Source organism: Orcinus orca, chromosome 15 (assembly GCF_937001465.1).
Source record: "Orcinus orca chromosome 15, mOrcOrc1.1, whole genome shotgun sequence".
NCBI lineage: Eukaryota > Metazoa > Chordata > Mammalia > Artiodactyla > Delphinidae > Orcinus > Orcinus orca.
Window position 1 is genome coordinate 71,592,989 of NC_064573.1, and position 13,862 is coordinate 71,606,850.

The 13,862-nt window shown below is 50.4% G+C and overlaps 1 protein-coding gene across 5 annotated transcripts in view; it reads right to left on the bottom strand.

Moving 5' to 3' along the window:
• SSH1 (slingshot protein phosphatase 1) overlaps window positions 1-13,862 on the bottom strand; it is a 61,962-nt gene that overhangs the window by 24,038 nt on the left and 24,062 nt on the right. For 3 of the 5 annotated variants that reach the window (XM_004281375.4, XM_033408578.2, XM_033408579.2), the window contains 4 exons: window positions 9,210-9,313; window positions 5,553-5,617; window positions 4,986-5,107; window positions 288-356 (listed from right to left, as the gene is read on the bottom strand). In XM_004281375.4, the coding sequence (XP_004281423.1) occupies window positions 288-356; window positions 4,986-5,107; window positions 5,553-5,617; window positions 9,210-9,313 (360 nt within the window). Of the gene's footprint in view, window positions 1-287; window positions 357-536; window positions 2,426-4,985; window positions 5,108-5,552; window positions 5,618-9,209; window positions 9,314-11,516; window positions 11,658-13,862 lie in introns of those variants that run through there. The other 2 variants (XM_049698605.1, XM_033408581.2) reach the window with 2 other exon arrangements.

A 13,862-nucleotide genomic window follows, 5' to 3' on the forward strand; every position in this document is an offset into this window, starting at 1 on the left:
ACAAATCAAGGCAAATGGATGAATGTCTGTTCACTGCTGTTCTTGAACTTCATACAGCAGCAGATATCCCGTAAATGTTTCTGTTGGTACTTCGTGACCCAACTCCCTTATATCATGTCCCAAATGTACCCTGCCTTGTGCGGCTCATGGGAGGGCAATGTTATTTCTCCTGATGTGGTAAAAATGTCACATGTGGGACTCTGCTGTTAATGATTATCCAACGATGCCCAAACTGACGCATGTTTCAAAGTCTACAGTGAAAGAAGCCTTCTGAGAGATCTCCTTACCCGTCTCCGTCAAGGTGGATTTTTGTGTCGCTCCACAGTCGGAGAACCATCCCAATGGTACAGCTTTTACTACGTGGGAGGGAAGAGAAGACGCCTAGAGTTAGGGTCCACACGCCTGCACGTGGTCTTCCCTCGCTGTGCCTCCACCCAGCCTGTCCAGCTCACGGGGGACCCACCACCTGCCCTGCGTCCAGCTGCCTAGGTGTGTATCTGGGAGAAGCTCTAAGGCTGTCTGCAAGGACTGCTCACCACTGAATTCCAGAAGATGTGGGTCTGGGATGGCCAGTGACCCCAGCTTAGAGACAGTCACAGGGAACTCTGACCCCAGCATTCTGGTGTGGCTGCAGCTCCGTAAATGCCAGGTCTCAGCTGCAGCTCTCGGGGGCCAGGAGTAACCAGCTGACCACACGCCCACATTGCAGCAGGGCTGAAGCCGCTGATGGCGGGCACACGCCTGGCACAAGGCCACACACAGTCCGGGGGACACAGGCAGGTCGTGGCAGCCACCCCCAGCCTCCTGTCCTGGAGTGACAGGGGAGGGGAGAGTGCCAACACCATGACTGGAGTTCACTTCTGGACCTCTGTTTCTGTATCTTTTGTGCAGCTGCTGTTTTAAAAACTAGTTTAATCTGCTTTTGTTTTGCCCATCCTAACAGTGAAATGATACCTGACCACTTTAGAGCCTGGCGCCGCTGAGAAACACAGAGGAAAAGAAAGGGCTTTATCAGAGGGTCTCCTCGGATCACTATGAAAACTCTTCAGGCATTTGAAAAAGAGTCTGCTTGTGAGAAACAGCCGTCACTGCCAAGGGCAGCTCAGACAATCTCCAGGGATCCTGTGCTGACATCTCTGCTACCGCCTAACGGCCCCCCAGGGAGTACAGTTACACACATGCGACTGTGCACACAGGCAGCTCTGGGGTTCAAGGAACCCACTCTCCCTCCAGAGCTTCGGCAGCCACGGGGGATCTTTTCCACCCTCTGCTTCTGTATCTGTGGGGAAGGTAGTTTCAAGCCCTTTGGGTCAAAGTGGGCTAAGCCTTTTGTGTTGGGCAAATTCTCTGGTGCCACCCTGCAGTCCTACCCATTCTTTTTTTTTTTAACATCTTTATTGGAGTATAATTGCTTTACAATGTTATGTTAGTTTCTGCTGTATAACAAAGTGAATCAGCTGTATGTATACATATATCCCCATATCCCCTCCCTCTTGCGTCTCCCTCCCACCCTCCCTATCCCACCCCTCTAGGTGGTCACAAAGCACCGAGCTGATCTCCCTGTGCGATGCGGCTCCTTCTCACTAGCTAACTATTTTACATTTGTCCTACCCATTCTTGATGGGTTAATGATATTTCCTTTGTAGAGCTGCAAAATAAAATTGACGTTGAGACTCAGAGCTCCCAGGGTTACTCAGCTGTGTCGCACTGGGGAGAGGCAAGAAGGGGGCCGCTGGGAGCCCAAGACAGACGTGTAGAAAGCCCAGGCTGGAGGGTGCCCTGGGAGGGTGTGGGCAGACCTGGACACTCGCCCTTTTTCAGCACCGACGACCCACACCAGGGACTGGAAATGAGGAGAGAAAACGGCACAGAGAGCTACAAGGAGCACAGACTGGGGAGCCACAGGCCCAGGTCCGTGGCAGGCGGAGACGAAACGGTCCTTAGGAAACCAGGGCAGCATCTAAACTGCCCTCCTCCGTTAAGTGCAGAGATGGGGAAGAGCCTGGTGAGAGCTACACACGGTGGGCAGAAGGCCACGGAAGACTTCCGCTCAGGTCTCAACCTGGAGTCAAGAGTGCAGACCAGAGACCAGGACACGATTGTAACAACTGTGCCAGTTCCATCACGTCCCCTTATCTGTTATTGCTGTGAGTCTCCACTAGTCCTGTAATGAGTGACAGTGAGATTTTTACAGTGAAGGAGGGCCTGTGGGTTTATATATATGGGAAGTGGGGACGGGACACGTGGTCAGGGAAACTGGGTCTTTTTAGAGGAAGCACAGCCCTGAAGGATAAAACGGGTGGGTGAGGGTACCTCTAGGGGAAGGAAGCGGTCCCCAGTCCCCAGGGCCAGTGCAGCAGGGACAGAGAAGCGGGCGGGGCCTGCGCGGGGGCTGGAGGTGTAGGAAGGAGACAGGCCTGTCCTTTACGGGCTGCAGAACACTAACAAGTGGAGGACGGTGTTTGTGCTCACAGCACCCACGGTGTCCCCGAATCTGAAACAAAATAACCCCAGATGGCCCCTGCAGGGCAGCTGCTCTGATCCCTAGAGGAATCACGCGTAGATGTGACTCCAGGGGAGAACCCGTGAGCCCGCTGTGGCTGGCGTCATCCCATGCTCTCTCCTGACACTGCATTTGGACCCCCTCTCCTCGCGGGGAGTCCTTTTGGGGGCACCTCATCTCTCTCTTTTTTTGAATAAGGAAACAAAATCTCATGGCAGGAATTTAGAAAAACAAATGTATCATGCTCTCAGCAGGCCAAAGGCTTCTGTAAGGACGAGGGCTTTGTTTTCAAGCTGGAGATGGATAAAAGCGCCCAGTTCCCGGCCCCTATGCCTGGGCGTGGGGGACGCTGCATCCGGCCCGACAACAGGAAGGTCCATGTGGTTCCCGCTCACCCTCTGAAGCCCCTTGACCCATCTCCCCAGCACAGGAGCCCAGCACTGGCCTTGGAGTTGGCACCTGTGCTTGGGCTGTGGCGCAGGCTGGGACAGCGGAGGGGACGCTGGCCTGAGCGCAGAGTGTGCAGCAGAGGCGAGAGGACCCAGGGAGCGGGGACACGCTGAGAACTGAGGCTGGTGCCCAGCGGGCAGAGGAGGGGCAGGGCGCTTCAGAGAGTGGGTGAGAATGAGCACGTGGGCCTGTGTGTAAAGAACGGTCTCAGGGTGCTCGTGTGTCTAACCTTCGTCCATCTAGACTGTGAGCTCCAAGGGAGCAGAGGCCGGTCTCTCCCACCGATGTAGCCCCCACGCCTGGCAGGGCACCTGGCAGGACACCCGGCACACTGAAAGCGTGTGCGAACAAGGGCACGCCCCGTGACGGTATGAACAGATTGGTGAACGAGGGGGCACAGGGGACAACGAACGGGAAGGGAATGAGTGGGTCTACACCACAGGTCTACAATAAAAACCCAGTTGTGAGTCCCAGCTCTGTTACTAGGACGGCCTTGGTGTAACCACTCCAGCCTCTTGGGCTTCTGACTCCTTGTTTGTAAAACGTGAGTCATAGGACCGCCTACCCCACGGGGCGAGATGCTTATGAAGCATCGGGTTAACTGCTCTGTGCTCTCTGAGCAAAGCCACAGAGATGACCTGGAGGGGGCGGGGGGCAGCCTCCTATGAGGCCCTGGTGGCTCGGGCTGAGACGATGGGCACATTCTCCAGGGAGGCAGCTTTCAGCTCAGGGCCAGAAAGCATTGCTGGGATGGATGACACATGGTGGGGGAAGTCCTGCCCCCAAAGGCCCTCAGAAAGGCCGGCCAGCCACTCCAAGAACAAACATAACCGTAACACCGTTGAATGTCTCTTTGCCTCATGACCAACGGACGGAGCCCCGGCCCCTTCTGAGGGCACCTGCCTGGGAGCATCCCAACCTGGAGCCCGGAGCCCTCTGGTCTCCAAGGGGCTCCTCGGAGCTCACCCCTTAAAGCACGTCCTGACACAGATCCTTCCAGATCCAGATTTCCCCCCCAGCTGAGGCTACGGGCGCCAGCTTGGACTCATGTCCCTAAGTGAGCTGCAGAAACTCACTCAGAATGCTCCTATGTACTGGGAACGAGGTCATAAAGGAAACACCTTCCCTTTTAGTTCATTAACTTGTGACAAGCAATGGCGTCCTGGCCACGAGTGTGGAACGAACCCCACACTTCCCCATCACTGGGCCCGTCACCCCAGGTGCTGGTGATGGTTCCCTCCCTCCCTGAGCTTACGGGCTCTTTGAGGCCGAGAACCGTGGTTACTGTTGCTTCTCTGTTTTCCTGGGCTGAGCCTACTGCCTCATACACAGGAGAAGGCAAATGAATGGTTTGCTTAATGAACGAGAAAATTAATGAATGGTGAATAAAGGGCATCTACTTTAATCCAGTTTTAACAAATTCAGGTTCTGCAATGAGCTCACTCGCATTAACTTATCCTAGAGGTAAGGAGAGTCGTGCACCTTCATTTCGCACACAAAACAGCGTCTATGATATAACTAACTTGGCCTCCAGTTATTGGGAAATTCCAAACCTCTCCTCAAGCCTCTGACCCAGGACCCATCAACAAGTACTTGGGAATCCACGGGATATGAATACTGCATAAGGTGCTCGATACAACGCCGATCGATCACATACTTCTATATGGGATGGTCGGCCTGGAAGGCGCCTTCCTGCTTTACCTGGCTGGCTCTTACTTGTCCTGGGGTGTTCGCCACAGCCGTCGCCTCCTTCAGGAAGCCCTCCTGGTTAAGGTGCCCTCCTCTAGGGCACCCCTGATAGGACCCAGGGTTAAATCTCTAAGCACAGTGCAGACCCTGAGCTCTCTGAGAGCAGAGACTAGCACAGCACTCAGCACACAAGAGCTAAAATCAGGGGCTCCACCGTTCCCAGTGCCTGATCACCCCATCACCTACCATCACCAGCCCCCGTGGATGCGGGACCCTGAAAACCTTCTTCCAGAAGCAACTCTTGCCCCCATCAGAGAAAGGAGCCGCCGTCCATCAGACTCACCTTTCCTTACTGGAAAAGTCGACTCCCAGCAGGATACTCTCCTCCGTGTCCTGGCGCCCGCTGCTGTCCACCACCACCATGTAGCGGGCCCGCTCAGCCCAGGCGCTCTCCAAGCGCACGGCCTAGACAGGCAGAGATGCTCTTACTGGCCTGCCATGCCAGATGGTCACCCCTTTCCTTCACCAATCCAAGACCAAAGACTTTTGTTTCTACCTTTCCCCTGTGAGTTTAGGAATTTAGATGAAAACTCCTATGTCTCATTTATATCCCCAGCATGAGGGACGGTACCTGGCTCAGAGGAGACCCCCAAAGTTTGTTAAAGGGGTTAACAAGTAAATTCCAGTGAATGATGATTCCAGCTTAGCACAGACTGACCCAGAGACCTGACACCCCCTTTGTCTGCACCTCTGGGTACCGAGGAGCAGAGCGGGCTTTGGCTTTTGAGAACGGTTTGGGAGAACTTGCTCTGATGTAAGAGCCCCACCCCCCCAAGCCCCTGCTCGTCAATAAGTCCCTACCAAATTTCACAATTAAAAATTAAAACTTGCCACTCGCGTCTCTTCTTACCAGCTTGATTCTATCTTCACAACGCAGAAGGTTGATCATTACTTGAAGATGTTGAGGCAGGTCCCCTGTTGGATCAATGAAGAAAGTTTAAAAAAGGTCACCCACCCACTTCCTAGGCAGGATAGGTTAGAATAGGCTGATTCCGAGGGTCTGAAAGAAGACCTGGACTTCCCTTAGTCCACTCCTGAATGTTTTGCATGAGGATGGGTGAGACAGTTTATTGCCACGTTTTTAAAAGTTGCTTTTATTTTCTGAAATAATTGCAATACGGGTTGCATATTGAAAATCTGAAAATGCAGACAAGTCTAGAGGAGAAATGTTATTAAATTCAGGCAAACATGACTTTGCGGCGGGGTGGGGGGCAGCAGAAACTATAGACACAGCTGAAGACAGGGATTTGCTAAGGGTTGGTCTGAAGGAAAAAGGACTGGGGGTCATTTCCTGCTTTCAACTCCTACATTTTCCATAAGAGAGAGACATGACTTCTACAACCAGGAGGGGAAATGTTTAAGTGACTCCATAGCGAGCAGGTACGTGTTGGGTACCCAGAGACATAATTTGATTAAACAGCAATGTCATTTTTTTCTTGCTAAAAATTATGTACTCGTTTGTTTGTACCTCCTTGGTTATTTAAAAGAGGCAGTAATGGGGCTTCCCTGGTGGTGCAGTGGTTGAGAGTCCGCCTGCTGATGCAGGGGACACGGGTTCGTGCCCCGGTCTGGGAAGTTCCCACATGCCTCGGAGCGGCTGGGTCCGTGAGCCATGGCTGCTGAGCCTGCACCTCCGGAGCCTGTGCTCCGCAATGGGAGAGGCCACAGCAGTGAGAGGCCCGCGTAGCACAAAAAAAAAAAAAAAAAAAGAGGCAGTAATCCAGAGTCAGCTTTTGAACATCTCTGAGCGGCCCCAGGGTCCCAGGGGTGCCTCTGGGCTATAGGGACGGGAGGAAAGGTTCTCTGAGGCAGTGAGTCTCCACAGCTACGCAGGATCCACCTCACCGAACAAGGGCTGTGTGTCCCAGGCACACGGGCCCCCGTACTGAGCTTCGTAACTAGCAAGTAGCGAGGGTGGTTCTAGTGCCACTTTTTTCCTAGCTTATGTGTATTTCAAAAAAAAAAGTGTCTGCATGGGGTTCTTTCTGAAGAAATGGTTCATCTGTAAAGATGCTGATCTAGAAGAAAGTGCAGGGAGTAACTCATAGAAAATCCATATTCATTTCAATTTGTGCAACACCCTGAAGAAAGAGAATTATCTTTAAAAAAAAAAAATTACCCTATAGATCACAATTAGAACCCCAGAGGGATCAATCCATTGGATGGGTTCCTTTTGCAAAAGCGTCCTTTGAATTTTAGGGGAGATTGACAAATGATGTCCAAATGGTACTTCCTGCCTCAGAGAGGAATCAGGTCGTTGGAAACGTGCCCCCTCGTCTGTTCTCTTACAGGATCCCACAGTGGAAGACACCCTACACTGGCACCACGTCCTACGAGGGACGACTTGGAGGTAACGGTCCCTGTTCCCATCTTGTCCCCAACAGCACCCTCACCTGTCGTGTCACCAGCGTGATTGGGATGGCACACAACCACCATGGCTGGTTCTGGGCCCACCTGGGCCCCACCCCCACCCCCACGATCCACTCCGAATCGCAGCAGCGCACAGACGAAAGCAGAAACCAACCCCTTAACTGATGAGTGGCTCAGTGAAAGGGACGTTTTCCACACAGTGGGACTGTCTGCTGAGATGTGCAATTGCTGACAGAGAAAAATCCCAACCCCGGCCTGGTAGCCACACACAGTCTCTGTACGTTCAAGTGTTCAGTAAGCACTTGCAAAAAAAAAAAAAGGCAGAGAATGTGAGCCTAAAGCATAGGTCAGCCCTGGAAAGAGTGAGGCTCAGCCTGACTGGACTGGCTGACACGAGCTGAATTACTTGACATGGACAGAGTGAACCCTCCACTGTACTCGGCTCGGCATGGGGGTTCGCTTAGGGGACTGTGGGTCGTCCAGGGGACTTGACGTGAAGTCTAGTCTGTGCCTGCCCCAGGGTCGTCTACTGAGCATCTGTGGACAGTGGGCGCCCCCCGTCTCTTGGAGTTCACCAGCCCTCCTAGACCCTAGGGCAGAAGAGCCAACACACTAGGCTTCCTTCCTACTCTCGTGTACATGCCAGAGATGTGCCAACCAGCAGGACTTAGGGTTTTTACACGACGGTTTTGCAGTCACACACAGGCTCACACACAGTACGAAAATATTCTTTGAATCAGAGGAAGGAGACATTTCATACTTAGGGAACAAAGCTGAGCACTGGCTTTGTTTACGGGTTATGGTTAAGACACAAACAACAGTTACACTCTTAACAGGGCAGAACCGTTAGCAAATTCAAGAACGAAGGTTCTGTTTATAGTGGTATTGTACCAGCAGTCACCGTAGCAATAATTACAGCAATGTACGCTGAGCACCTAAGAGAAGGTAAGTCTGTTTATGTGCATAAATTTTAAATTCCACGACGTCTGAGTTACCAATATTTGATGCCCGTTGTAAAGATTAGGAAACTGAGGCTTAGAAGTTGACTATGAAGGTTCTGTACGGCTGTAGAACTGGGATCAGAAGCCAGGTCTGTCTGGCTCCAAAGCAAATATTCTTTCCATGAAACACACTGCCTCCTTGGGCAGGAAGATCGTTTCCTTAGCTTAAAACAGACCTAAATCTTGATTATAAACATCAGTATGTGAAAATATTGACTGAGCCTTCGTGTTTGCTATAAAATGCAAGATAGGAAGTTCTAACCTAAGCACTCAGCTCCCAAATGAGGCTGGATGACTTGAGGTGAGACAAACAAGATGATCCAAGTGACAAAAAAAACTGGCCCCAACTGCTAGCTGCTTTGACCTGCCATTGTTCTGAAAGGCAGAGGCCTTTCCAGCTCCTACTCCGACACGTGCTGCCCGTTCAAGAAGTTCCTGCAGAGGCTCCCCACCAGCTACAAAGATCCACTTGTACGCAAGTGTTTCCTGAACTCCTCTCTCCAAACTGCCTTCAGGTTCAGAGTCAAGTCACCTAAGAAAACCAGTCTTGTTACTTTGCAGGCATCTCTTATTTGCTTCCTTTTGGACCTCAATTAATACTCAGTTTGATCCCCACTTTATCACTTCTGTCTACTTCCAAAAAAACAAACCCACCGTTAAAGAATAAAGACTTCCCACCCCAGTACATGCCCAAGGCTCGTAAAGAAATTCCCCAAATGAGAGTTTTCCAAAAGCTCAGAGAAATGACGGACTAGGCACGTAGGACCCCAGGGTGGTTATTTTCAAGGGGACCACATCTGGCTATAAGGCGTTCTGGTGCATTTGTCAAAAAGTCGTCCTGTAACTTAAAATCTGCAGTTAACTGATACACTGGGTAGGAAATCTTTATATCCAAACAGAAAGCTGCTGACCTTCTTACGTAGACACCGTGGCCAAAGGGTCGCCGGCTCCCGGTGCCATCTGGAAAACGTGCGTCCCTGCTCAAGAGCCTCTTCCTGCAGCTGTCATTACAAACCTGTGCTCCACTATTTCCCTGGCCTTGAAAACCAGCAAAGTGCTCACCACCAGTAATGGAGGGTTCCTCTGTGGCCCAGAAAATAAGTCCCAGGGTAAGAGCGTCAATTTAGAGCCATCACCTGCATGCTTGTGGGGATGCTGAAGACTCCGCTGGCCTTGAGGGCTGCTTCCCTGTTGTAAGAAGAGGGCTGCTCCTTTCACCATGAAAAAACTCTCACTTAAGCTGCGGGGGGGGGAAAAAACCAGAGCGCAGTTAGGCTGGAATTCACAGAGGAGAATGGGCAGAGACATGCTGCAGAGGAAAGGCTGGAGAGTGGCATGTAAAGTGCAAATGGGATAAAATAGCTTCTATAGTAATTTCACACCATACTCTCCCCAAACCTTTGCTACAAGCCTGCTGCTGGAGAGTTTACGTGATAAAATAATGCTTCGGCTAAAACACCCAAGGTTCTCCGTGGGCTCCTCCAGAGCTAGGAGCCCCATCCTGCAGGATGCCGTAAAGGGACCGCTCTGTAATACAACATCTTCTAAAAATAGAGACCAGCTCTCTGATGAGCAGAGGGTGGCTCCCTTCTTGAATTTTTCGTACTCTTGCTGTTGATCTTTGCTTCTAACTCTCTGAACTTTTAACAACCTCACTGCTTCTTGGTGTCTTCCCTTTACAGAATACAAGGAAGATGAAATCAACTTTCACTATCTGTTTGCATCTTAAGAAAAGTGGGTGGCTATTGACCAGTTTAACTTAGTCAAGCTTGCTGTGTGGAAAACCTGTAGAAAATCTCAAGTTGACCCAATGAATTTCTCAGCAGAATGAATCTTTGGTCTTTGTTATTTTAATAAAAGCAATCACATTTATATTCAACATATAATTTTAAAAATTACAATAAAAAATTTCACTTTCACGATTTGGCTACCAAAACAAAATCTTTATCTTATGCAGAAATTAAGACTGTATAAACCAATGGACTGTATTAGCTATTAATTACCACCAATTATTTAAAAATAACATCATCTCTGAAAACTACACATAAGACACACCAAAATTAAGTGTTTTTTTCCTGTGGGGGGAGGGTTGTACCACCTATAATTATCTTCTATTTCTTAGCATCTTCCAAACTTACTATATTGAGCAAATATTAACTTTTATAAATGATTTTTTAATTTTCAAAGTAATATAAACATGTACTATACTTTACAATGCAAAAACATTTCATGTTTATTAATTTTGTGAAAGAAGATCACAAATTATAGGGAACTATACAAATCATTCATTCTCTCTTCAGCAACCAATAAACAATTTGATTTGAAAAAAAAATCTCTAAGTAACAGAAGTGCTATTTTTTTTTTAATAGAAAGCAAAGCAATTCCTGACAGAAACACAAGGACATTTTCTGTAATATAAAACAGCAAAATCACCACTGCCCCAGACAGCTAATGTAAGTAGTTAAACACTCTCATCCTGGACTAAAAAACTCAGCTAAGTCTAAAATACAACCCTAGGAGCTAAGAAAACTCACCACATGGGCTAGCATTTAAGTCAGCAGCTCCTGGAACTGAAAAATGGTTGTCTTCCGTACTATGAAGTCCATAATAAAATCTGTTCATTTTTCTGGTTAAATTCTCACGCTAAAAATCATGACGGCTCAAATACCAAATATGAAGGTTTCAGTTCTGCCCCTCTCATCCAGGCCTTTGAGTTACGGACAACTTGGCTTTCTCTCCTTCCTAAAGGCAACGCTTTACATATGGACAGCACTTCTGCATCTACCATCATGCATGTACTGCCAAGTCATCCTTTCCACTCTGTGAGTCCCGTATCTGTGCTGCAAGTTTCAAGTGTTGAGGAGCCCAGGACTATAAATAATGGAAGAAACGAGAAGCACCCTTTCTGTGAGGCTCACTTACCCACGGGAGACAAAAAGCTCTTTAGCATCCATTGGCCAACAGAAAATCCAGGTTGTCTAGTTTTAGCAAATTGCAGACTTACCCAACACTTTTCCACCCCCGAAACGTATCACCCACTCCTTCCTTAAAACCCTACAACTGAGTTTGCTTTCAGAACTATGCTGTTTTAGATAGACACGGATCACTTACTACCTATTCTCATCACTGTCTGAAAGACTCCAAAACACACGAAACTTCAAACAACAATCAGTTCATCGAAGCAGCTGGGGGAAAAAAATCTTTGCAAGGCATCATCAACCTGTTTTTGTTCATGAGTTTAAAAAAAAAAAAAGGAAAAAAAAAAAATCCATACTGACCAGAAACCTGAGCCCTCTGGAAACAGCCAGCCATTGACGGTGACCTTTGCCTTGGAAATCATGGGCAAAAATTCCCCTTGGTTTCCCTTACATTTCCTTGGGGGAAAAAAAAAAAAAAAGGAACAATGCAAAAGCATAGGCTGGTTTTATCCCGTGATCACTTACAAGGCCAGTTGTTCCTCAGTGTTCCTGAGGCCAATACGGAATCACAGCCTCCCAGCTACACGTGAAGTCAGGGGGCTGTGTGGACGGGGGCCCTGAACACTGTGCCTCTGTCCTCCTCCCGAAATTAGTCACAGGCGTTTACTGTAAAGAGGAGATTTGAAGCTGCAGGGAAGCTCAGAGAACAACACATCATCCCAAGCCCGCGAGATGGTCCTGCATCTGCAGAGACAGTAAGCAGATACAGCACGAGGAAAACCTCACTGGATGACTCTCGGAGGCGAGAGGCCACAGAGCACGGCAGTCATGGGACTTAGGAAAACGAGACACAGATATTCTTTATGACCCTGTTTCCCGTCTTCTGCTCTGAGCTCACTCTGGGCCCAGAGCCTCCTGCGCCCTGTGGGCGGCTGACGTGAACACTCTCTCCCAGCCAGGGGCCAGGGCTCTGATAGGAGAGGCGCAGAACCCGATTCAATCCATCAGTCTCAAGACACCCCGCCGGGGAAGGCAGTCCCTTACGAAATCCATTTCGGGGTTGGGGGTGGGGGGCACTCGTACTTTACTAGGTTCTGGGGACAAGGAAACCAACTCACAAACCACCCATCCCAACTATGGAGAAATCAGCCTTCTGCCCAAAGATGCTGGTGCCCTGAAGAGAGCGACTAAAGCTCCAGGAGGTCAGACCCAGGCAAACAAAATGGAAAAGTCCTGACGGCGGATTAAGAACAAGTTCAGCCCCTGGCCTCCCTCCTCCATCCTCACCGCTTTTATCTCCACAATACAGATATGTCTCAGACCCCGGTTTTAGGAGATGACACGGGCTCATAATTTCTGCAGGGCACTGCAGACAGACAGGATCCTCCAGAAAACCCCAGCCCTCAGAGCAGCAACAGTCAGTGTCATCCAGAAACCAAGACACGGCAGGGGCGGGTGGGGGGGGGGGCCAGAAATCAGCGGTGGCGATACTTACTAACTTGGGCTGGAAACCTCTGAAGAGCAGAAGTAGGGAGCTGGCTGGCTGGAGGTGCAGACGTCAGTACAACAGAAAAGGTCCGGGACTGCCGTGGTCACATCATGAATTGAACTGCCCCCAGCCCCTGCCTTTCCCGCCCTCCAGAGAAGGATAAACGTCTGAAGAAGAGGCTGGACGGAGCCGTCCAGGAAAGCAGAGTCCCGGTCCCGATGGCGTTCCCACCCAGACGGCAAATGGCTCTGGTGGAACTCTCGTCCTTCCCTGATATTTGGGTTTAAAAAGGCCCTTGTCCCTGCACATCCTGATGAAAGAGGGCCATTCACAGGGAGCAAAACAGCTGAAGTTCCTCTAATCACTTTACTCCTACGGCTTTGCAGTGGGCCTTGGGAATGAGCAGCAGGGTGTGTATTAGAAACTGCGAGGAAAAACAGCTTGTGGCCCAGTAACCCGCCCCGAGCCATGAGGACCCCATCCTTGTTCAAACCGTCACATATCACCAACCATTCACCCAACAGTGACCGTGGGCAGCGGCCACCGTTAGTTATTGGGTGTTTTCACAAGCACCGTTTCATTCTGGAAATCCTTCGGTCGTGCTAATCACTCCTGGAGGAGGCAAATCTGGGGTGTGGGGGACGGCATTCCAGGTAGAGGTCAGCAGGTGCTCTGAGAACCTCAAACAAGGGGCGCAGGGCAGGCTGCAGCGGGAAAGCAGGTGCGGGCCCCGGAGGGTGCGGGCCGGGACTCCGAAACCCACCCAGCGGGAGCAGCTGGAAATAAAGTCAGCGTGCAACCAACCACAGTGCAGGGCAGGATGAGATGAGTCCCCTGCCAGAGGAACCCTGTAGGGCTGGGGAAAGGAAATGTCTAAGTGATGGGTTCTGGAACATTCTGTGAAGGAAGGGCACTGAGTAGACTTCTGGGAGGGCCTCGTCTGGAAGGTTCTCCCAGCTCCCAGATGATCGATTAATCCTCACACAAGAGGATTAAGTGAAACATACACTACGATTATGCTTATTTTGCAGTTGAGGAAACTTCAGCTGCAGGAGCGTAATCTTTACAAGATGGGATGAGACCCACTTCTCTCGGGCCCACGCCCACCTTCTTAACCCCTGGAACGCCCTCGCCTCTGCCCGTCCAGAGTGAGAATCAGAGCGGAGACCCTGCAGCCACCTCTGCCCTGCCTGCCCTGAGGGCCAAGCTCAGCATCACCAAGGAGTAAGGACAGGACCCATCCCCAGTCCTCCTTCCCAGCACGTGACTGCATCAGAGGCGCGGGAAAGATGCAGGGAAACATCCTCAGAGAGAGAAGACTGGGCATCAGCCCCCGGGGGGCAAGCAGCAGGGCTGCCACCATCACAGTAATGGGCCAGGAC